General features: G+C 40.5%; 1 protein-coding gene across 1 annotated transcript; it reads left to right on the top strand.

Annotated features, from left to right (window-relative positions):
• The first annotated feature begins 546 nt into the window (after nt 1-546).
• On the top strand, nt 547-22,627 carry parga (poly (ADP-ribose) glycohydrolase a). The gene is made up of 18 exons (XM_062401092.1): nt 547-673; nt 1,329-1,391; nt 1,730-2,392; nt 2,480-2,612; nt 3,187-3,309; nt 3,437-3,517; nt 3,900-3,974; nt 7,149-7,241; nt 8,432-8,586; nt 11,324-11,403; nt 11,501-11,561; nt 11,951-12,026; nt 13,630-13,777; nt 18,520-18,598; nt 18,705-18,813; nt 19,261-19,366; nt 20,501-20,629; nt 21,383-22,627. Exons 2-18 carry the CDS (start codon nt 1,375-1,377, stop codon nt 21,544-21,546), a joined length of 2,292 nt encoding a protein of 763 aa, XP_062257076.1. The 5' UTR covers nt 547-673; nt 1,329-1,374; the 3' UTR covers nt 21,547-22,627.
• The last annotated feature ends 336 nt before the right edge of the window (nt 22,628-22,963 follow it).

Here is a 22,963-nt window from a genome sequence, read left to right as displayed (position 1 = left end):
ATCACCAACATTCCTTGAGCGATATCTACGCAACACAACCTAATAGCAAATCAATTGAGTTACATAGCTGCCAAAAGTTAGGAAATCAAAGACTAAACAAAGAATAAAATCTAATAATTTATAAACAAAATGAATCACAAGAACAACTGTGTCTTTTTCAGGTTGACTAAGCCTCTATGCATCCAATCAGATGCAAATATCATTAATTGAATCGACATTCAATGAAACATTATTCCGTAAAATAGCACAAAATTAATATACAAAAACAAACATTTGAATAAATGAAAACACATACCTGAAGTTTATGATTGAAAATAAATGCATATTCTTGAATTATATACTGTTTTTACCTAATAACTTTAAATATCATTCACCTTCTACCCGTCTACAGTATCTCTTTTCGCCTCCTTAAAGTTTTGCACGACACTAAACCGCTTTCTGTCCCAGTTGCTGCGATACCCATGGCGATACCAGCTCCAGATCCCGCCTCCTCTCTCCAGGAACGCGTTTTGATTGGTCACTAAATTTCCTGCCGTCAAGCATTCAACTGCGAAGTGAAAGTAAAACAGATGCTGGACGTTTTGAGCCAGAAAGAAAAGGCTGCCTTTCATAATATATGTTAAATAATGTAACGCAGCCTACTCAGGGGTTTCACAGAGAGCGGGACATGCCTGTAAGTTGCATCTCTTACATGTAATAGACGCTACACTGCCAGCTTGATGCGGTTGAAGTACGTGGGTGCTATCCACAATAAACGAGGCTAACAGCTAGCGGTTATATTATTACCCTGTCAAAGCTAAGTTAGCAGAAGGGGACTTGTGTTGTGACGCACATGACGTGTTTTATATCAAGATTAAAGCGAATAGCCCAGTGACTATTTATACTATGAAGACAAGAGTAAGATACAGTTACCGGTTAGCTTGGTAAAGCTATGTCAAACCTGTCATAAACGTGTCTGCTTTCCCTCATGATGCATCTGCTGTTTGTTGTTCAAAATGAATCTGATGGCGGTTGAACTGAAATCTGAAACCATCATCACGGAAAACATTTGGCCAGATTTCGGTTTCACCTCAATAGACAGTTTATAAAACCACTTCCACCACAGAGAGCTGCTCAGCTTCATGGTTCTGACAAGTGGACAGAGCTCTTCAAGTTTAGTTGTGAACAGATCTCTGATTGTAGCCTCCTTTAACCGCAGGCTTATACAAACCTTTTATACATGTCTCTTTGTGGTATGTATGCTACACCAAAACTCGGATGTCCTGTTTAAAATGACCTAGAAATATTTGTCAGTGTTTTAACGTGGAATGTTTTCCGTCCTCAAACAGCTTTTGCCAGTTCATTTTGAATAACCTGTAGAAGATTGATGAAACGATGGACTCTCAGAGAAGGTAAGACGTTCATGACACCTTTAGGATCTATTGTGCTCAAATACGACTGGTTGATATGGCTAAAAATTATATCTGGAAACAGAATGACAAAAATATAATTAACATATATTTGATAAGCACCAAAGCATTTTACAATTTACAACTTATTCTATATTGATATTGATGGAAATTGTTGATGTTGGTTTATTACAATGCTAAAGCTCTTTGATTAGGTTTATGTTAAGTTATATGCACATATAGTTTAATCGTTAACCCGAGGTTGTACAAAGGTTGATTTTATTTACTCAACCTCCTCACAGAGCCATCTCTCCCTCTGTTCTCTCTCTGTTCTCCTGCAGTGTGACTGGTGAAGTCATCCCAGTAGTCATAAACAATGATGCATCCCAACCAAACTTAACAGATGGAGAAGATGAACCATTTTGTGGAAAGCACAAACCTGATACGGCAAAAGACTCTGTACCATCAGAGAACACAGAGGACGACATAGCATCTCAGATTTCAATGGACTGTGGGTCTGCAGGAGGGCCAGATGAATCTGGCCTTGCCGAGAGCAGCAGCAGTAGTAACCCGGCTCAAACACAATGTTCCAATGGACAGAAATGTAAGAGGCCTGGTTCACCTGGTCCCCATCCTGTTAAAACCACCTTCGTTGATGTACACTCTCCAAAGCCCAAGCTCACCCTCTCTCTCAGTTATAGTCCCAGAAAGGGTGTGAGCACACCCAGTGATGTGGAGATGCTGAGCCCTGACAGTCCGGTCTGTAAATCCATCGTCACCAGCATCTCTGCAGACAAGGATCATGATGGTGATGCTTGTGTGGAGGACTCTGGCTCCGCAAAGGCTCAGGAAGTGGAATCACAGCCGTCTGTCAAAGACTCTGACTTTGGAACGTCGGCCAAAGAAGGAACCCCACACCTGGCTGCCACAGGGACTGAGGTAGCAGAGTGCAGTGGCTCATCCGATATGAGCCAGGAATTAATCAGTAGCCAGCCAGACAAAAGGTAATAGTTAACTTTTTGACTATTGCTTTTTTACCCACTTCCCAAATACTTTTTCCTTCATTCATTTCTTTTATTTTTTCTGCACAGTATGTCGTTTTCATTGCATGACATGGACAAAGGATGGCTGGGGACCCCCATAGATGAGCTGAACAGAATGCCCCAGTGTGCCCCTCCTCTCTCTCACCTGAAAGCAGTGCCTAACCACACTGTCACAATCCGGGTGAGTCTACAGCCACTCGTTTTGGCTGTGTGCGTGCATGTGGGGGGATTGTATGTGACATTTTGTTGTGAGACTACATTGTGTTGAAGTGTGAGACAATATAAGACGAGAAAGAGTCAGAGGGAGTGTGACAAATAGGCTGTTTAGATACTGAGTGCGGGAATGAGGAATAGGGAGACGCCACTGGGCAGGGTGAAGTCATCCTCCATGATCCCCTCAGGGTCTCTTGTCAGAAAAGCTCTAATCAGACTGTGTCCTCCACTGCTACTCCCACAGGAAGCAGTGTCAGTGCTGGTGTGTAGATACAACTTGTTCTACATCTAACAGCTACTGCCACCCAAGCACAACTCTGCCCATCACCCTCTTAATCACAACAATGTTATGAGATTTTTAATTACTGTTCTTAGATAATCATAGCTCTACAAACTAGACAGCTTTCAGTTGTTTAGTCAGCCAGCAAATGAATATGTCACTTAGTAAAACAAAAGTAAAGCTCTAACAAAACAATTTAAATGCAAACAAAGCAACGACAAAATACAGCCATCTGTATTGACATTTGTTTTCCCTGTTGCAGACGGATCTCCTTAGAGAGGGAGATGTCCCTGTGCCGTATCCCACAAAGTTCAAAGATGCGTGGGAGGATATGTCAGTGAAGATGCCCTGCTCTGAGAAGAACCTGTTTCCTATGGAGACTGAGGTAAACTACAAGTTGTCCCACTCTGGAACTGCATCACAGGCTTTCATCACACTATGTCAATGTGTTACAACAAGGTCACAGTAGGGACATTGTAGATACTTTTTTTTTCTAATGTTGCTGCATACAGGACGGAGGTGGTGTCCAAAGTCGGTGGGATCTGATCCGCACTGCCTTGCGGGGAGGGTTCAAAAGTTCTCTGGATGTGAAGGTAAGACGACTTGCCCAAATATCCCACCAAGATGGAAGTCTTTTTACATATGGAAAAGTACTTTCTTGCACATTTTTGAGATTTCCAATGACACACCAAAACCTAGAAAAAAACCTCTTTATGGTCTTTGTTTTTTTTACTGTCCACTTTAACATGTGAGAATGTTTTCAGAGTTTCATCATACCAGTTGCTGTAGGTTCAAATTTACTCGACTCCTTCCACAAACAGCCACATGGTGGCGGAGTTTGCTATAGTTGTAGAATGAATTAAAAGACTATATATTTGTGTGTCTTAAAATGCTATGTTATTCCATTGCCCCCCCCAAAAATTATATTCACAAGTTGTCTTTTATAAAGGATTAACTCCGATTTGTTCTCTTCAGGATGCAATATTGAGATACAACACTACACATGCAAAGAAATGGGACTTCACTGCACTGAACCTTCTTTGCACAGAGGTAAGCTGTTTTAAAACATGGACTCTGATAAAACACTGAAGTTTTCTCTAATTTCGTAATTTGCAGCAAAGCAGCCTAGCTTATTTGTAATTTAAGAGACATGTAAACAAACTCCTCATCAGTGAAATGCAGCCTATTGTGTTGTTCTGAAAGACGGCCACAATGAACCTTACCTGGAAGTGTTTGTTTACCTCATAATAATTAACTATGACTTTGAAATGTACCTTAAAGAAGGATGAAGCATGAGTTGTTATAGTGAGAGGAGTCTGCTCTCCAATGTTGCACCAACGTGCCTCGTCCCCTCCCATTACCTTGAAGTCTCACAGGAGCAAATAAGCATCGTACAGTTAGGACAGACGAGCACGGAGCATGACGGCAGCAGCTGCTGCAGGTGAACCTGGGGAAATCATTTCCTTTTCTTTCTTCAGTAGGAAAATGATGTGGGATAATTATTAACCATTTTATGTTGAGACTTTCTATGAGATTAGTTATTAAAAAAACGTTTTATTATTTAAGTCTGTTATAACAGTACAGTATTATTGGCAGTAACTGTCAATTGCCGGGTTTATCCGAGGAACTGAGTCAACATATCGACTTTATTACTACTGAAGGTGTCATTTACTAATGTGCATTGTTGTGGTTTGTTGTCAAATTCTTTTGTAAGTGGATTTCTTTTGATTAGAGCCATTACAAAATTACAGATTTTGCTAATGGACCTCCTTGGAATTAATTACAGTCCGGTCAGATCGATTTTTTAAACCACAGTGATTATTTACACAGCTAAATTAAGAACATTAATTCAAAAAAAATTCCCTCCGTCTTCTGAAATAATTTTTCAGAACAATACAGAGAGCTTGAAAGATCGATAGTCGTCTTGAATCTTTTTAAAGCTCAATGCAATTTCATTAAAGAGTCCATTTAAAACGGTAAAAAACACAAAGCAAGGCCAATAAGAAGGTTTCCCCCCATGTAAAATTAAATACTTGAAGAGATACACAGTGCTCACTGGTTGTTACCATCTTCTGTCTTTTCAATCCGTTGATGGATGCCGTATGAGGGCGAATTTGTAATACTCGAGCAGGGATGATTAACAGCTGCCATTCCGCAGCAGCCATGCATCTTCTAAGTCATTTGTCTTTCACACACATCTAATGCAGTTAAGAATCACACTGAGTTTACGGCCGTCCAAACAGATCTGAAATTGACAGAATACTTTGTGCAGCTTCTCTGCTCACAAACCGATTTTTTACATTTCACTCCTCTTTCGCTTCAGTTTGCGGTGAGTTTGAATCCTAACTGTTGCACTCCTCAGCCAAGAACACCTAATTAAATGTGGAGCAACATTGCTGCAGCACTGTGGTGACTGTCAAGAGGTACATTGCCCCTGGGCTGGTGATTGACACTCTGCTTAACGTGTAATAGCCATAGGGGGGAAAAAAGTGCTATTCAAATTAGAGCTTGTCTGTAAATTGTCTTAGGGTTTCTCTCCTGCCAAATGAAACTGTCACTGTGTCACTTTCTGATGAATGTGTGAAGGCCGAGCAGGAGAGCAGTCCAGGAATAAGTGCAGGTGATGTTCCAGTTGTACACGACCACACAGCAGCAGGACCACAACAAACTCTCCCCTGTCACTTGTATTGCTTCTATCTCAGAATGGGAGTATTGTAGACCTCTAAATAAACATTTTTAAATCAAGACATGCTTAAGTTGAGCTGTAAGGAAATGAAAATAACACGTAAAAAACAGAATGGATGGAATATCGGCTTGAAATAGAACGTCAGTCCATGCAGCAGTAAATCTGGAGCTCATCCGTTATATACATATTCAAGTGAAAGGTATAGTTTGTTTGTGCAGCCCATCCCGCTCTGTGTTACTGTTGTGGCTGGGCCGCTTTAGCTATGGAGAGCACGGGGGGGGGGGGGGGGGGAATCTACCCTCATCCTGCTGCATCACCATCTATTAGTCCCTCAGGAGCGCTTTATGATGTCTGCCAGCTCATTACTTCTGACAGCGTTTAGTCAGACCTGCTCTGCAGCTATATAAATACCCCCGGCCAAATCACAAACCAAAGACTTCCTGTTGAAAATCAAGCCACCCTGCCACTCTGTCCACAATTGGTCATTTGCATCTGCTCCAGAAGTTCCATTTAATCAGAAAGCTCCCCCCCGCTTACCTTGATAGAATAAGGCAAGTGATTGATGATGGTGACGCTCAAAGCCAATACACTCATAAGTGATTGCATTGTAAATCTGGGTCTATGATGGAATAACGGTGTTTATTTTAGAGGGGACTGCAGATGGATGCTGAGGTAAGCTATAGGCTGAAGTATGGATGTCTCGGCCGTGGCGGGCTCTCCTTAGATTGATGGTCCGTTTCCTCTAAAACAAGTTCTGTGTAGCGAAGAGCTCTGCAGCGTTCGGTTTCTTCTGTCACCGCTGAAGTGTTGGGGTTATTGATAACTGAGCAGTTGGAGCGCCTCCCTATAACAACAATAAACCTCTGTTGCCTTCACCGACACTGAGTTTTCTTCTTTGATATGAAAGAGCTTTCCTCAGATATTGGTTTACTGGTATTGGGTTATGAGCTCAGACTCACTGTAAACTGTTGTTACACCATCTGATATTTTCATCCAGTAATTTTTCCTGTCTTTACTCGGTTTAAGAGCAGGACTTATTGATTTCACAACACTTCACCTGGCAATCTATTGGTTGAGGCAAGGAGAGCAAATCCAAGCACAAGCAGGGACAATTGGAGTTAGACCGCAGGGTTTTGAGTTAGAGCGTTAAATAATCTGAATGTGACAACACTATGCTCTTGATTACAGTTTTGAAAAATAACAACAAAAATTGCCCTATTTAAATGTATTTGATATTATTGGCTCACATTTGGGTGAAAGTAGTATGTTCATAGTGTTCTATACCAAAATTCATACTATAAACTATTAATTAACAAGATAAAAACGAACCAAAATTAATGTGGTTGTGACTTGAATATTCTTGATGAAATGGCTCAAAGATTAGATTTAAATTAATGGCGTTACGAGCCAGTTTGCCATTTCAGATCTCATCAGTCACTCTGAATGCTGGCTCTGAGTAACTGCCTGTCCAACCAGGCAGTCAGCTCCACAGAGTTATCACATCTAACAACAGTCTCTTTTCTCCACCTTCTCTCCAGTATCTGGAGCACTGCGAGTCACAGCACCTGTTTGAGTCCATTTTACCTGCCATGGTTGAACTGGCGCTCAGCGCCCCTCGTCTCTGCACATTGGTAAGTGCCGTTCACTATTGTTCTATAAGCACGCAAATTCACGTGATTGGCAGGAGGAATGTGGTTAAATAAGAGGTGAATGTTTGAATTAAATTTGGTATAAAAAGGCAAGGTTTCACCGTACAGAGGAGGAAGGACATGCCTCTCCTTAGATGGTACATGTTGTACAGGATCGGCTCATGAGTTACAACTGGTCGGTACTAAATGCCTCCTCTTGGTCTACATCAAGAACCACTTCATTAGAAAAGAGGATGGAAAGTGGAGAGGTCCGTCTCATGTCCTGTCATCCAGCTGCTTGTGCACTTGAGAAAATTCCTCTTACTTTTTTGCATTCACCGCTCCGCTAAGCCGGAACTGGTTATGAATTTAAAAGTTCAGTCTCTTCCCATTTGGACTTCCACACAAGCCTCTCATCCTCCAAGCAGTGTGTTTTGGGGGAAACAGGTTTTGATATCACCCCCTGATGGATCAGCTCCATGTCAGATATCAGATCTTTTAAAATGTCATCTCCATTTGTCTTCATTTTTTGTTCCTTGTTATCAATTGTAGCAATGCAAGCATGCCTGGATTGGTATTTATGTAATCCACTTATCTAATTCTGAGCCTACAGTTTGATTTAATAAAGTTTATTTAGCTCCCGCTCTGGACAGCAGAGGAAAACCCCTGTAGCTGTTATTTGAGACAGAAACTATGCTCACGTTTAACACAAGGAGGAAATTTCTGGTACAGATTTCCCCTCCGAGTCATTTGTAGCGGTTTGATAATGAAGCTTTCTGATGCATTGTTTTGAAGTATTAAGCATCAAGGCTAATGTTTATGTGTGTGTTATTAGAGTGGGTATTGATCTGCTAACTGGGCAGCCTTGGGAGGCTCTTTAGCCCTAATCAGTGAAGATAGATGGGCCTCGTGTGTCTGACTGAACAAACCTGGGGGAGAGCAAAAAAAAAAAACAGGACCGTAATTACTACCACCCATTTACCTAATGGAAGTCTCCTTGTCTCCTCTGCTCGCTAGATTACTAAACCAATTATCTTCCCCATTAGACCTACAGTATCGCACCCACATAACCTTGTATGTTTCCTCAGCATCTGTCCTGGCGTCGCTACATTTCCCCGTCTCATCCCATGTGATTCAGATTCTTTTGATTTGATTTGACTTCACACTTTCAGGCTTTTTTTTTCTATTTCTAGCCAATTCCCCTGCTGAAGTCAAGGATGAACCACTCACTGACTCTGTCTCAGGAGCAAATCGCCTGCCTTTTGGCCAATGCCTTCTTCTGCACATTCCCCCGACGCAACTCCCGCAAGTCGGAGTACTGCAATTATCCTGAGATCAACTTCTACAGGTAAAAGACACACCATCCGCTGCAGAAGGCTGGAGGGAGAAAACACTGATCAGAAGCTCATTAGAGGAATAGAATAACCCGTGGTTGTTAGTATTTTATTCCAATTTGCCCCATGAGTCTCTTTGTAAGTCGTTACTTAAAGAATAGATCTCATGACACAGGAACATGATTGCACTGAATGGAGTCAACAAATCTTACCTAGTCCTCAATGACTGTGGTTTATTTTTATTAAACCAGGTCCAGGTTTTCTCTAAATCTTTTCTGCAGTGTTCTGTCCAATAATTGGACATTGCACAACTCCCTTTTACAATCCGGTCAGATTATGTTTGAGTGGCTCTCTTTTCAGTGATTCCAGCGTTCAGAGAAAAATAAACATATTTCCATAAGGGGGCACTACTGCCTTGAAAACCTCTAATGGATGATTCTTTTTATTTTTCAGTTTCAACTTATTTGTCAAGTGTCCACTTAGTCCAGTGTTGCATATTTAACCTGAGGTGTTTCATTAGTTATTTGTCAAATCGTATATATTTGTGTGCTTTTTTCATAGTCCTTCTCTGACACTTAGTGTGTGGGTGTGTTCATGTCCCTGTCACCTTATTGACTTGAGGAAAAGACTGTGGGCAGAGACTCTCTTTGAACTCCATGTTGGTTATGTCTTCCTGTGTGGGAGGGAGATTCGGAGTGGGAGTTTTAATTCAGTGTTCTCTGGTTCTACCTACTCAGACCCAGTGGTCTGTTAAAGAAAGCCTGAGATGGTTAATTGAAAAACATAGTTTTGATGGAGTGCTTTAAAGTGCACACACCAATCTTGAATCCAAGAGAGCAGTGGCTGTTGTGCAGTTGAATGTGAAATAGATCCCTAATGATAAGGGATATATGAGCCTATATATATATTTTTAAATTTGCAACGATTCCTAAGATGTCATTATCAAACCTTTGGATATAGAAATGTAATGGAGGCTTAATATTTTAAAGTTAAACAAAACCTTTTAGTATAAAAAACTATTAAAATTAAAGAGGACAGAGAGTGGCAACACATTTTTATAAGAAAAGACTGGAAAAGGCAAATGAACAGTGAACAGAATTTTGATATTCCCTGCAATCCGCATGATTTCTAACTGCTATCCAGGGTGTAATTAGCCAGCTGCTTCTCCTCTGGGGGTCGAGAAGTATTATATTAGGAATCTCACGGACAGTCATATTGATTATCTGTGATTTTTGGTCTCAGTCCCTCCTTTATTTCCCTTGTTTTATCTGAACCGTTATCATACTCCACAATCAGTCGTCTGTGTTCATGATATCTTCCTCCACATCAAACGTTAGTGGCAGCCTGAGTGAAGAGGCCTCTGTAATAATATAAGTATTGATTCCAGTTGCCGGGCTGGTTGTTGCAGACCCGTGCCAGCGCTCGGTTGCAGGCACTCGGGCAGGCCTCAACTATCAGCATCTCTGCCTGCAGCCACTACAGGACAGAGAAAGGAAAAAAAAAAGTCTGAGAAGATGAGACAAGACAACCAGTCCGGTCTAAAATGGTCCTCTGGATCGTTACCAGCCCTCCTCCCTCCTTTTAATTGAGGGAGTGTCCGTCACTTTGCTTATTGGTTACAGTAGTGCTCTGTCATGGACAAGCAGAGCAGCAAGCAATCGGCTGATTGCTGTTTTGGCAGAACTGTCAAGGTTTGTCCTCCGTTAAGTGATAGATAGATTTGAGGGGGGAGGAGTGAAGGCAGAAGACTTATCTCTTTAGCCTGTGCTCGCCTCTGCTTGAGAAGAAAATGACACCGGAGCGCCATCCAACAATTAAACTTGTGATGAAAGCTTATTACCAAGGAATAAATCCTCTTCTTTTTTTTTGTTGGTGGTGCACTGAGTGACCATGGTGACCAGGCCAGTGATGGCTTAGGAGAAGAGCTTAATTGGAAAGGGAGAAACTGTCTGAAACATCGTCTCCTGCTGAATTTTATTAAGGTTATAATGCATTAGAGCCAATATTTAATATGACTGTCCTTGAAAATTAATATTACTGCAAATATATTTTTCAACTAAATCTTTCTGAATTAGTTACATTTCTTTCATCAGCATTTATGATTTGTGACTCTTCTGGAAATTTCACACTCATCCGGCCAACTTTCACACATTGGATATGCAGCAACTGTCTTTTAATAAATCTGATTTGTCCCCACACTTAAGTGCTTTGAGTGCATTGCTTTTTAATTTCGTTTATCCCCTCTGTTTTTTTTCTGGTCTGGGCAAATAGCGGCAGGAGGGAAAGACGAATGCTGAACTGTGATTAGTCATCAGCTTAGGTTGCTTTTAATGGAGGGAGAGTACCAGTAGGGGTTGATTTAAGCTGGCCAACGAAAGTTCCCTCTATTCCTCTCTTTCTCCCTCCCTCTATTCCTCCACTCTAGTTTTTATGCTAACTGAGGAACTGAAACACGGCCTCAGGCAGAGCCATTGTATGAAGGATGGAGATAGATGGGAGAGACATCGTGTCAGTTTGAAAGCTTGACCTCACTCATCACATGCCTTAGCATGGTTGTGCACTGGGCTATAGATAATGACTCAGAGTGAAACATTAATACCTCTCCTCTGCTGAAGTGTAACATATACATAAACCAATATACTCCCTTGTTATCAGTTTCCTTTGTAAGAGACTCTGAAGATCATCACGTGCTGTTAAATAAAGTGTAAAGATTTTACATAGTTCTCTTTTCCCATCTACTTTTTGTTCCAGGTTATTTGAAGGTTCTTCTTCAAGAAAGATCGAGAAATTGAAAACACTGCTGTGCTACTTCAGAAGAGTTTCACAAACCAGTAAGCATCATCACAGTATCCCACATGAAGTTGTAGCAGGTCTTTATCTTCAATGCTTTTCAGTTAATTGTATTCATTCTTTTTACTTCTTTTCAAGAGCCCAAGGGTCTTGTTACATTCACAAGACAAACACTGAACAATCCTCCAAACTGGGAAAGGTAATATTCTCTTTTCTACTGATAGTATCAGTTTAATGAATTAATTACCTAATTCCTTATAAAACGTATATGCACTAATCAACGTTAAACCCAAATGGTAACTGCTGTGTTTTGGCAAATATCACATATATCATTTTATTTGTATAAAAAATATATTTAAATGTCTGCACAGCTTGATTTAACAGCTTAACATTAAGTCAACATAGGGAAATCTTAACAGCACATTAGTGACGAGGAAAGTTTCAGGGGATATTTACAGATTTCCATCAAATGTGCGATAATTTTCCTCTGGTGAATATCCTGTTTTAAAAACTGTACAAGGGAAATCTTTCCACAAAAGCATGTTTACCTAGAATAACTGAAAGCTTTACACTGTTGTGTTTGTATAGCTGTCAGACTCAACTGACACGTCTACACATCACCTGTGAGGGGACGATTGAGGACAACGGATACGGGATGCTGCAGGTTAGTGGTATTTCACAGTTTTTCTAATGCCATGTTGAACTACTTATTCAACCTGACATGATAGAATAAGATAGACATTGTTCCCTGAACGCTGTGATACTCTTCTTTCTTTTTTAACAATGGTTCCACAATCTCAGTGTCTGGATTGGTGGATTATAGCATCACATTTAATGTATCATACCTTTTTTGCACTTGTTGGTGTTGTCAAACCTGACTTACGACTCAGACCTTGACCTCTCTGTAGCTTTCATCAGTAAAGGCACTACTGTTCTGTCCGAGAAGTTGTCCATCACTTCAGCTCAAAATCAGTTTTTTTTCTTTTTGCATATCTGTGACGGTTTTTGGTTCTCTATCTGTTTGAATTGATTCCCCCCGTCTCCTTACTCCCCTCACTGTTCCAGGATGGGTGGTGCTTTTTTTTTCTCCTGGTGACACTTGATGTACACACTTGAGTAGTTCAGAGAGGCAGGGGTGGAGGGAAGGACCCTGGGGTGGGGGATGAGGCAGAAGGAGGTGCATGGAGGAAAAAGATGAAGAGGGTGAGCCGACCCTCTGCGGCGACCCAGTGGGCCAGGAGTCTTGCGGGTGGATTGATGGCTACCTCAGTAGGCTTGGGCACTGTCAGTGTGTTGAGTTTCAATAGGGCTGGGTGGGCTGTCATTCTGTCAGGAGGTGAGATTTACGGGTGTGGAGGGGTGAGGTTAGGGGTGAACCAGTGGCGGAGGCGTGGAGTTGAGCGACTGGTTAAGAAAACATACACATGCACATACAAACACATTTGCTGTCACACAGACTGATGTAGCTGTGGGCCAGTAAGCACAGCCCTCACCCCTGACAGGACGTTTAAAGAGCTGCATCGTGCTTGAAGGAAGTCTCCTCTTATCCATACTACAAAAACAAGGAGTGGGCTTATATCACATGACATCCAAAATATGTCTCAGAAATAACCACAAACTGCAATATCTTGTTATAACATCATTTTTTTTGGGAGGGGGGGGTTGTATCTTAGTCAATTCGTTAATTTTACAAACACTTTTACATACTGACCTTTAAAATACTTTAAGACACTTTAGAGTCTGCAGCCAATGCCCGCAGATATTTGGTTTTAACCAAAAGAACTGGAAAATTAAAATATTTTAATTTGAAAGCTGCCATCGTTAGTTTTTTTTAAGCTGCAAACTTTTGTAAATGTTTTTATTGCTATCAGTCTGGATTAAGTCATCCTCTGGGGAGCATGAATGCAAAGTTTCATCATTACCTAATCAGACTCTTTCCCAGCACAAAGCCGTGTTATGGTGCTCAGATATTTATCTGAATTAAATGACCACAGGTGGTGACACATAATAAGGACACATTAATAGTATAATTTGTTGAAAGGTGGGAGCGGACAGAAGCTAAACGGGTTTAATGGGTGGGACAAAGGACAATATATTAAGATCACCTAGAATTTATTTAGTTCTGAATGTATTGTAACTGCTTTATTTAAATGGTCCCATTGCATTTTGACAATGTATTAGACTGAAATTGTTTCAGATGAGAACTTATTTCTGGATTCTCTCATCTTGGTCTCAACGCCTCCATTTATTTTCTTTTATTTCCTGAGGTGGACTTTGCAAATAGGTTTGTCGGTGGAGGAGTAACGGGACATGGACTGGTGCAGGAAGAAATCAGGTTCCTCATCAACTCTGAACTAATCGTCTCTCGTCTTTTTACTGAATGTCTGGAGCCCAATGAATGCCTCATCATAACAGGTACGTTGTAACTTACTCTCAGGATCTGCTCCGTCATACATTCATTATTGTACATGGGTTCTACCTCCATCCACATACTTTATTATGTTAAATTATTTATATGAAATAAGTCACCGCACAACAACAGACTAGTCAAGAATTAAAAATCTGTCAGGATTCAATAGAATAAAAATAATTTTACAACATAGACAGAGGTTTTTGTTAAAAAGACTTCAGCAAACATGTTCCATCTTCCCTGGTGATTGTCTCTCAGAGCTTCAGTGTTGCCACATTCAGCTCAATCCTGTTTGGTGTGGTCAGTCAGACTGATATCAGCTGATTGACCAGGACAGTCATCGATATTCCACTTCCTCACCTTGTAAAGCTCTTTCCTAGTAGGTTTAGGATTGTTGCCCAGCCATGTGATTAAAATATCATCCAGTGATATGTTTCTTTGTCGATTTGGTTGAATATGAGCTGACAGAATGATCCTTTAAACTTCTGCTTTTCATCTCTTGGTTCTGTCAGCAATGAAATCATCAATAAATGCCAGTGTGCCACTTCCATACACCCCTGGGCTTTAACAGAACCACCACCGTGTTTGACAGATGAACTGGTGGCCATAGGTCTTAACTGTTCCTTATTTTCTTCGCACTTTCCTCTTTTCATCCTTTTGATAGAGGTTGATAGAGGCAAAAAATACTGTTAAAATGAAGAAGAAGCATTTAGTACAAGTGTCAAATATTAACCTAGTGGCTCTGTGTATTAAAAGAACTCTATCTTGTAATGTAAAACAAGATATTAAATATGCAACAGAGAGAAACAAGTATTTCACTTGACTGCCTGATCTTTGCTCTTCTCTCTCTTACTAAAATGATAAAAGGTATCAAGTAGTTAAAAGGACGAGCTGACTCTGTCTTTCTTGTATTCTTTCACTGGAGTCTCTGTTCCTGAGATAACAGACCAATGGTGAGACAGCTCCAGGGAACACGGACGATCATCCGTGAACTGGTTTAAGTGAAAGAGAATTTCTTATTATGGTCCTTTTTGTTTTTGCTCTTTGCTGTGGAAAGCACTGAGCTTTGTGTGCTCTGAGTCCATTTGCAAATGCACTGAGAACATCTTGCATCAGACAGACAGATCTTTAAATGTTACCTTACGGATACAGATTTAGAGCACAATCTCCCACATAGTTCCCTCTATATTTGAAACATTACACCCCAATCACTTGAATGTGTTCTTGCCATATTGCATGTATTCTCGTTTAAGACGTTGATCTAGCTTTCAATTTGGCTTCAGGAATGTAGCTCAGTTCATTGTCAAAATTAAACTCAATTAAGTAACCGCTATACATGCAAAATAACCTATAATTTCACCCATGTGGGCCTGTAGGCTAATACTAATAGGAATGCCATTTGTTAAGTGTCCAAAAAGCTGGGCAGGAACAAGCTGGTAAAAAAGGTAACCTTACAGATGTTTAATTTATTACTATCAGATAAACCAGTATCGTATCGTATTTGTGGTATCGTATCGAAAGTATCGGGTATCGTGATATTTTGGCAGGTATAGTATCGAAGTCATAATTTTGGTATCGTGACAACACTAATTGTTTTGATATTGCTTGGTGGTTATTTGATCTTTTCTTTCTCCTGTGTAACATGTGGTGAACATGTTTTGTTGGTCTCTGAGTTATTCTCTACTGTTCACTGAGCCCTGTGTGTTTATTCGTCTCCAACCCCATCCCCCCCATCCTTCCATTTGGTTTAAAAGTAAATCCATTGCACTGACTCACTTGGGACAGCCCAGTTATCCTTCATTTCTCCCCAGCAGAATTGCCCTATTTTTCAACCTCCAACTCACTCTGCTTCGGTCAACCTGTCTTAAGTGCACTGGCCTCTCATTTGCCTCCTCCTCCTCCTCCTCCTCCTCTTCCTCATCCTCCTCCTCTGCTGACCATCCTAGTTTTTTCTTCCTTCTTCGCTAGATCTTGTTCACTGCAGATCACAATAACAAAATGCACAGAGATAAAGATCATGGAATTATTTTTGTTATAGACGTTGATTGAAATCTACCTTCAATATTTTCGGTTTAAATTGTCACTTCATGGCATTGCCCCTCAATGTGTTTTCAAATGGCTTTAATTGATTAATTTGTCTCTTGATTTATTCCCTTATCATATATATTTTACTAGTATCTATATACCTGTTGGATTAGCAGTTGTCCAAAAAAGTTGGAAGGACAAGCAGACACTTTATCTATTTAGCATAGCATAATGAATGTATTATGCACTTGTCCTGTTATGGTAATTGTATCATCTGGGACATAAATTTCGTTTAATTTTTGTTGCTGTGCCAGACATGGTTGGACAGTGACAGTGACTCAGTAACACATGGAGTCAGCCAAACCAGCAGTCAAACAGACTGGTCTGCCAGTTTCAGTTTTATTTTCCTTTAACCTTCCCCCAGCGCTGTTTTAAAGTGTGTATATTATCAAGTTTCGTAATTTCCTCTGAATATCATCTTGTACAAAAAAAAAGCTTTAACTCCATGTCGATGTGTTGACCCACCAAAAACAAACTAAAATATGAAGCCACAGGTTTTTAAAAGATATAAAACACTTTAGCACTCAATCTTTACTTTACTGAATACTACCACCCCCCCAAACTGAGACATTAAAGGGCTCTCAAAGATTTCCTTGGACTTCTTTTAGACCCTGATCCCCACGGAGTTCCTGCAAACGTTAATGATTTCTGGGGAAAGTTCCTGCAGTTCGTGGGGACTCTTAAGCGAAGAAAACGCAGCATTAGATTTGTCCTTGTTGACACAAGAGTCCTCCTGACATTTAGCTGAAGATAAACTCAAATATAAATGTTGTTCCCAAGTTTTCATTTGATCGATTCTGTCTGTTGTGTCTCCTCTGAACTTGTGACCAGCATGACATAATGACTTCAAAGTATGATGAGACGGAAAATGTGGTCTGTTGGCTACAATCTGTACTTAACATTACTTGTTGCTATTCTTCTGGTTGTGACGAGCAGTCGTATGAGCTGCGAGAGCCCCCTCACCCACTCTGATAGCACCACCAAACGAATACAAAACGTAAATATCGACCCCTCTCTCTTGATTTCCTTTACTTTTTGCTCTGTAAAGCTAGCATAATCTGTTTTGTATGGCGCCGTGTTGTCTTCTTCGAAAATCCCGTCTCTTGCAAGTCACCTTCAGCGGTTAGTCACCCCCTCCATGCTGCCCATAATTCTGCCTCCCTCCCTCTTTCCCTCCTCCTCCTCTCCACTTAACTTTATTACATTTTGGACAGAAAGGAATTTATAGCCCAACTAAGGTCATCGCTCTGCTAATGGAATGGGCCAGTTACGCCATAGATTCATTAAAACCTTCAGAATATTCCTTGCACGCAGCCAGGGTTTCCTCTTTAAGTCTCGTCTCTGTTTCGAGACTCTATATCCGTCTCTCTTCCCGTCTATGTTGTCCGCCTCTGTCTCGTAAAGAATACTTCCGTCTATGAAGAGGTTTCTTAAGGGTCTTAAGGGTCTTCGAGGTGCATTCGGAACTTGAACGTTATATAAATGTTTGTCCATGATTCGGAACATAGAAATCCTCCATCTAATGTAGTGATGGAGGACTATACGCAACAATGCTACCATGGGCCATTGCCAGACTAAAAGGGATCAAGGTAAAGGGGGAGGGATTAAGATATGTCGATGGAGGTAGTGATAGGGTTTTCCTGTCATTTGACGTTAGGAGTCGCTAGTGTTGTAGAAAGGACTTCATTGAACCTACTGAACTGGAAATGGCACTATATGTTTAAAATAAATTACAGCCAAAGCTTTTGGTTGAAACATAATTCTTTGCTTTACTGCCATTATCATCAGTTTATGTTTTTCCTCCAGTACATTAGCTATTAACTTGAGTCATACTTGGATGTATAAAGACGTTTAGAAAATTATGCTTGGAATTAAATTTTCTTTTTTACAGTTGCATTATTAGGAAACTGTAGATTCTTGAAATTAAAGCAAGTAAACTCTGTATTTGAATACCTCGTCTCAAGAGATGCTGTGAAGAATGACATTTAGCTTTGCTTTTGAAACAGCTTGTCTCATTATCGTGAACTTTATTCTACCCCACTCAGCTAGTGGAACACTTAACTCTGCCAGTACATACAGGCAAACCTCTTGGGCTATGTTAATCACATGTTACTCTTCACTGATGTGCTTTGTAACCACCTAATGCCTAATTCACAATGTACTGAGCCTTTTACATGTCATTTTTTTTTTTTTAATAGGCAGAATGTTCAGTGTTGAGTGCTGCTGTGTTTGTAATGACAAACGTTGACATCTTTGGAGTCCTGACACGTTCTGTTTGAAGTAAAAAATAAAAGAAAGACTTGCTGTCTTAGTAACGGAAGTGAATTGCCATGTCATTAATTTAATTATAAACTGATGTGTCATGGTTTGCAAGTATTTTTTGCAAATGTGGCCGAGTTAGTGTCTTCTGTTCAAACCGCTGCTTTTATCATGGCTGAAAGCTTTTCATTTCAATTCCCAAAGCGGATTACTTATTAAATCAATGGCTTTTATTTATGGCAATCCAATGCAGGCTGATACTGTGTACTCACATGGGGAGCATAGAAAGCTCCTTATTAGATTTAAGAAATAAGGCGGTGAAAGAGATTTAGGCTCACTGTGTTCTCTGACCGCTGAATACTGATTAATATAGTTTTTTTTTTTTATTCTTTGTTCTCTGCAGGCACTGAGCAGTACAGCAAATATTCTGGTTATGCTGAAAGTTACAAGTGGAAGGAGAGCTACAAGGATGAAACGCCCAGGTATTATTTTCATCTGATTGTCCCAGATTGTTATTGTGTTGATATTTTCATTTTTACAGTCGTTAATTCAGGCAAAGACATTTCTTAAGTTGTCCTTCATTTCCAGGGACGACTGGCAGAGACGATGCACAGAGATCGTGGCCATTGATGCTCTCAAATTTAGACATTTCTTTGAGCAGTTTCTCCCAGAGAAGATGACCAGAGAGCTCAACAAGGTGAGAGACAGTTGAAAAGCTTCAAAAATTGTGTTTTAAAAAATGGAATTGTCAGTAGTTAACAAGTGGAGACAATGTTATGTTGTTTTTGACTAAAAGCTCTTGGTATTGAACTTTGACACATTATCAGGGGTCACCTGCAGAGATGTTAATTAAAGGCTTGTTGGTCTGTAACACCATTGAATTTGGCTCAGGGCTACACACATCAAACTGAACAGCAATTGCTTACAGTAGTGGCAATAGCTGTGCTATGCAGCTGTAGGTTGTATTGAATTGCTTATGGCTCTACTTCAGGCTCACACTCTGTTATTTGTGCCTTTTGTCCAACTTACATAAGATCCACCAATTAAAAATGCCACGAACCAGATCTCTGTCTTTCAATTTAAAATTGTTGTATATTGTGCAAAGAGATGTTTCTCACGTCTTCCCCCCTCTCCCACCCTGCAGGCGTATTGTGGATTCTTCAGAAATAACACCAACAAGCGGCCCCTTTCTGCAGTCGCCACTGGCAACTGGGGTTGTGGAGCTTTTGGTGGAGACACACGCCTCAAAGGTAGCCTTGGTTAATTCAATAATTATAAAATTGCTAACAGATGCATCATATTGCTTATTTTTACTTTGGAATCTTAAGCAGCAGCTTAATATCAGTAGCTCAGACAGGATCCTTCATTCGTCAGCAATCAGCATTCCTTCATCTTGAATGTTGTGGCCCAGTCCCAGAGGCCGGCCTCTCTCAAACCCCTCTGGTCAATTAGTAGCTCTTCCTGGGTGTCACTCAACCGTTCCTTCCCTCCCTCTATTGATCACCTGACGCACGTTTATGTTTTCCATTAAAAGGGCGATTGATTACCGGGTAGGGACACCATAAATCCAGGCTGATGCAGGTCTCTGCGGCTTCGCACCACATCACTCTTCATAAGCAGGGGCCCCCTTAACTGTCCCCTCGAGTACGCCAATGCCGCAAATTATCGGCAGTTGCATTTCCAGCTAATGCTGACACATTTTTGTTACCATTTAATTTAGTTCACACTTACACACCATGTTATTAAAAGAGCATTCGCCGTGTTGTGCCTGGTTTCAGGAAGTTCGAACTGAGACAATAAACATTGATGTGCTTGTGTGCAGCTTCATGTAGAACAGAAGGTGTTAATTTCCTCTGTGGGGTGCTATGAATAGATCCACTGGACTTGACAAAGTCCCTGAGGATGATATTAGCTTCCGGGGACCCCCGCCCATTAGCCCTGGAATTGGCGTAGCTGTTATTTTTAGAAGGCAATAGCTGTATTTTACATTCCAGTCCCAGCGCTGCCTTGAGATGTGGTAGTTACATAAGACTAAGCTGTTATGTTGTGTGTAAAGATTACAGACATTTAGCAAATGATGGTTTGTTTTGTGCGTTCATAAATCTGAATTCAATATCCATTCCGTTAAATATTTAAAAGCATTTAGACCCAATTTGCAAGAGCTAAAGATGGAGTGACGTTGATGAGGCTGTGCTGCCATTGGTGGATTATTTACTCTTCTGATACAAATTGCTGCTGCCACTGGCCCTTTTTTTGCCATAAGCTGCACCTGGTTTATTGACCAGTTAGTTCCTCAGTGGCCAAAATTACACATTAATGATTTCACACAGAAGCTGAAGCATACTTATAACCTTATAACTTTGTCTTTCCCCCCATTTTTTCAGCACTGATTCAGTTGATGGCTGCGGCAGAGGCCGGTAGAGACGTGGCGTACTTCACATTTGGTGACGCTCAGCTCATGAGAGACGTCCACGAAATTCACACGTTCCTCACCGAGAGACAAGTCACCGTTGGTAAGACTCGCACGCCAAACCAAAAGTTATTTTTCTTTCAATGCGTCAGTTAGAATTTCTGGTGGAGCTTCAGCCACACAGCTGTTATCTAGCCTCTGTTCAGCTCTTACAGTAGATGACATAACAACCAGGAGCTGTGATGATATCAGCCCCTGCTTAGCACATGGACATTGTCTTTGTTTGTGTCATTACCGAGGACAGTGTGCATAAATAACAGAATACAGTCCATCTCTATGTAAAGTTATTCCACCTTATGGGCCAGTTCTCCTCCTCAGCTCATCCATTCAGCCTCCGCCGCAGAGTGGATTACTGCTTGGACTGACCCCAGCCTCTCCCCTCCCCCTCTTTTCATTTTTCTTCCACTGACATTTATTGAAGCCATTCAGAGAAATTCCCCTCTAGCAATCCATTTCCTAAAGTGGAGCTACGGAGAAAAAGCTCACGGCTTGTGTGTGTGTGTGTGTGTGCTCGACTCATAAATGAGCACGAACAAACTCGTATTTTGTTTGTTTTTTTCCCTCTTGCAGTTTTGTTCTCTTATTTTTTTTTCTTTGACTGGGTGTAGTCTCAGGTAACAGTAATTTCTAGATATATAGCATAGGTGACATTTTTAAACCACTGAATCTCATCCCGTTTGTCGTTTTTGTCTCCTTCTCTCATACTCTGCTTCATCTCCCTCCATAAATTGTCCTCCTCTGGACCCCTGCACCATCCTCTCCCTCTGTCTCATTGTCCTCTCCTCCACTCTCCCAGGACGGTTGTACAGCCTTTTGATCCAGTACTCGAACTTGGTGTGTAAGAGCTGCCGCACGCCTCGGCCTGACGTCAGTCTCTACAGCTTCATCCACGAGAAGGTCTCCTCTCGAGCAACAGCCGACGCCTCAGACACAGACAGAATTCCGGGATGTAACCTGTAACGTCAGACTTTCATTACAAGGTGGAGAGGTGACTCATCCTCCCTCCAGCTGTCTCTTTGCAAAACAGCGACTCCAGGTTCAAAGACCCCAATGTGCTCTCAGTCTTGTACTTACAATCACTTTTTTTCTCTCTCACACTCCCTTTAAATTTTCGATCCTAACATACAAACTACCGAAACACAGTTTTGCCTTTCTCACTGATGGTGTTATAGGAGACTCCGGATGTGGTGAAATGTTTCAGAGACTTATAGCAATAGTAAATCCTGGTTGCTGTTAGGCCTTTCTCTAGACTAAATGTGATGTGGAGTTCTTTAGTTTTTACACACTTATTACAAATATGGCCAAATAGTCATCATATGCATGGTTGTGCACCCTTTTCACTACAGATAATCAAGGAGACGATACTGTCCTGTTATCTCGTCTTATATTGTGTTTGCTAATCTTTTTGATTTTGTAATTTTCTCGATTTGACCATACCCAGGCTGTGGTGAGGTTCCTAAATACAGAGAGATTATGAGATGCCATACTGTAGTCTATGCATGGGTAACATTTATGTATCAAGTACAAATATATGCTGCTCTTTTCGATCCTCTAGGGATGTCGAAGTTCAACACCCATGTGGTCCTTAAGGTTTCGATTAATACAAATGAAAATTTTCAATAAAATGGTCCCTAGTATGAGATTCATTTCAGACAGTGGATTATATTCTGATTGATGTAATCAAGTGGGGACCGAGATCAGTCCTCACTCTATATTCAGTGTCAAGAACAGTATTGATGCTGCATTCAAAAAATGAAGAGAGGAGCAGATTAAGAAAGAATTGCACGCAAAGTATTATGTTTGTCAATGTTTTAACCCAACATTTACTTTGGGAATGTGATTTTTTTTATTAATTATTATTATTATTATTATTATCATTATCAATATTCACAGTATTTTCTGATTTGACAATGGATTCTGTTGAATTATTGTTAGACAGATTTAAGACTGTAAATGTATTGAATAGAACTGTATGCTAGGTTTTTAGGTTGTACTATTTGTATTATAATTTCTTAATTAAAGTATATACTGTTCAATTTGATTCTCTCAAATCGATACGATTGACTGGATAATGACCAAACATCTTTCAGGGACCAGCTTCTTAAAGATTTCAAAACAATGCTTTAGGTGACTCAAAGCTTTGCATCCTACCAAAAATGTATTTCAAGAGATCATTCTGCATTATTCTCAGCTTGTAGTTTCTTTACATCTGCACAACTTAATAATTCAGATCATGTAGAAATAACAGATTTCATTGCAGCACTGTTGCCTTCATCAGAGAGAATCCATTTCTTTTCTTATACATATATTTGTGGCCCGGTCTCGGCACAGCAGATTTGTCACTTAATGTAATGAAATCATACATTATTTAATCAGT

This window comes from Platichthys flesus, chromosome 12 (assembly GCF_949316205.1).
Source record: "Platichthys flesus chromosome 12, fPlaFle2.1, whole genome shotgun sequence".
Taxonomy (NCBI): Eukaryota; Metazoa; Chordata; class Actinopteri; order Pleuronectiformes; family Pleuronectidae; genus Platichthys; species Platichthys flesus.
Note: the sequence above shows the minus strand (reverse complement) of the source record. Positions and strands in the feature narration are given on the sequence as shown.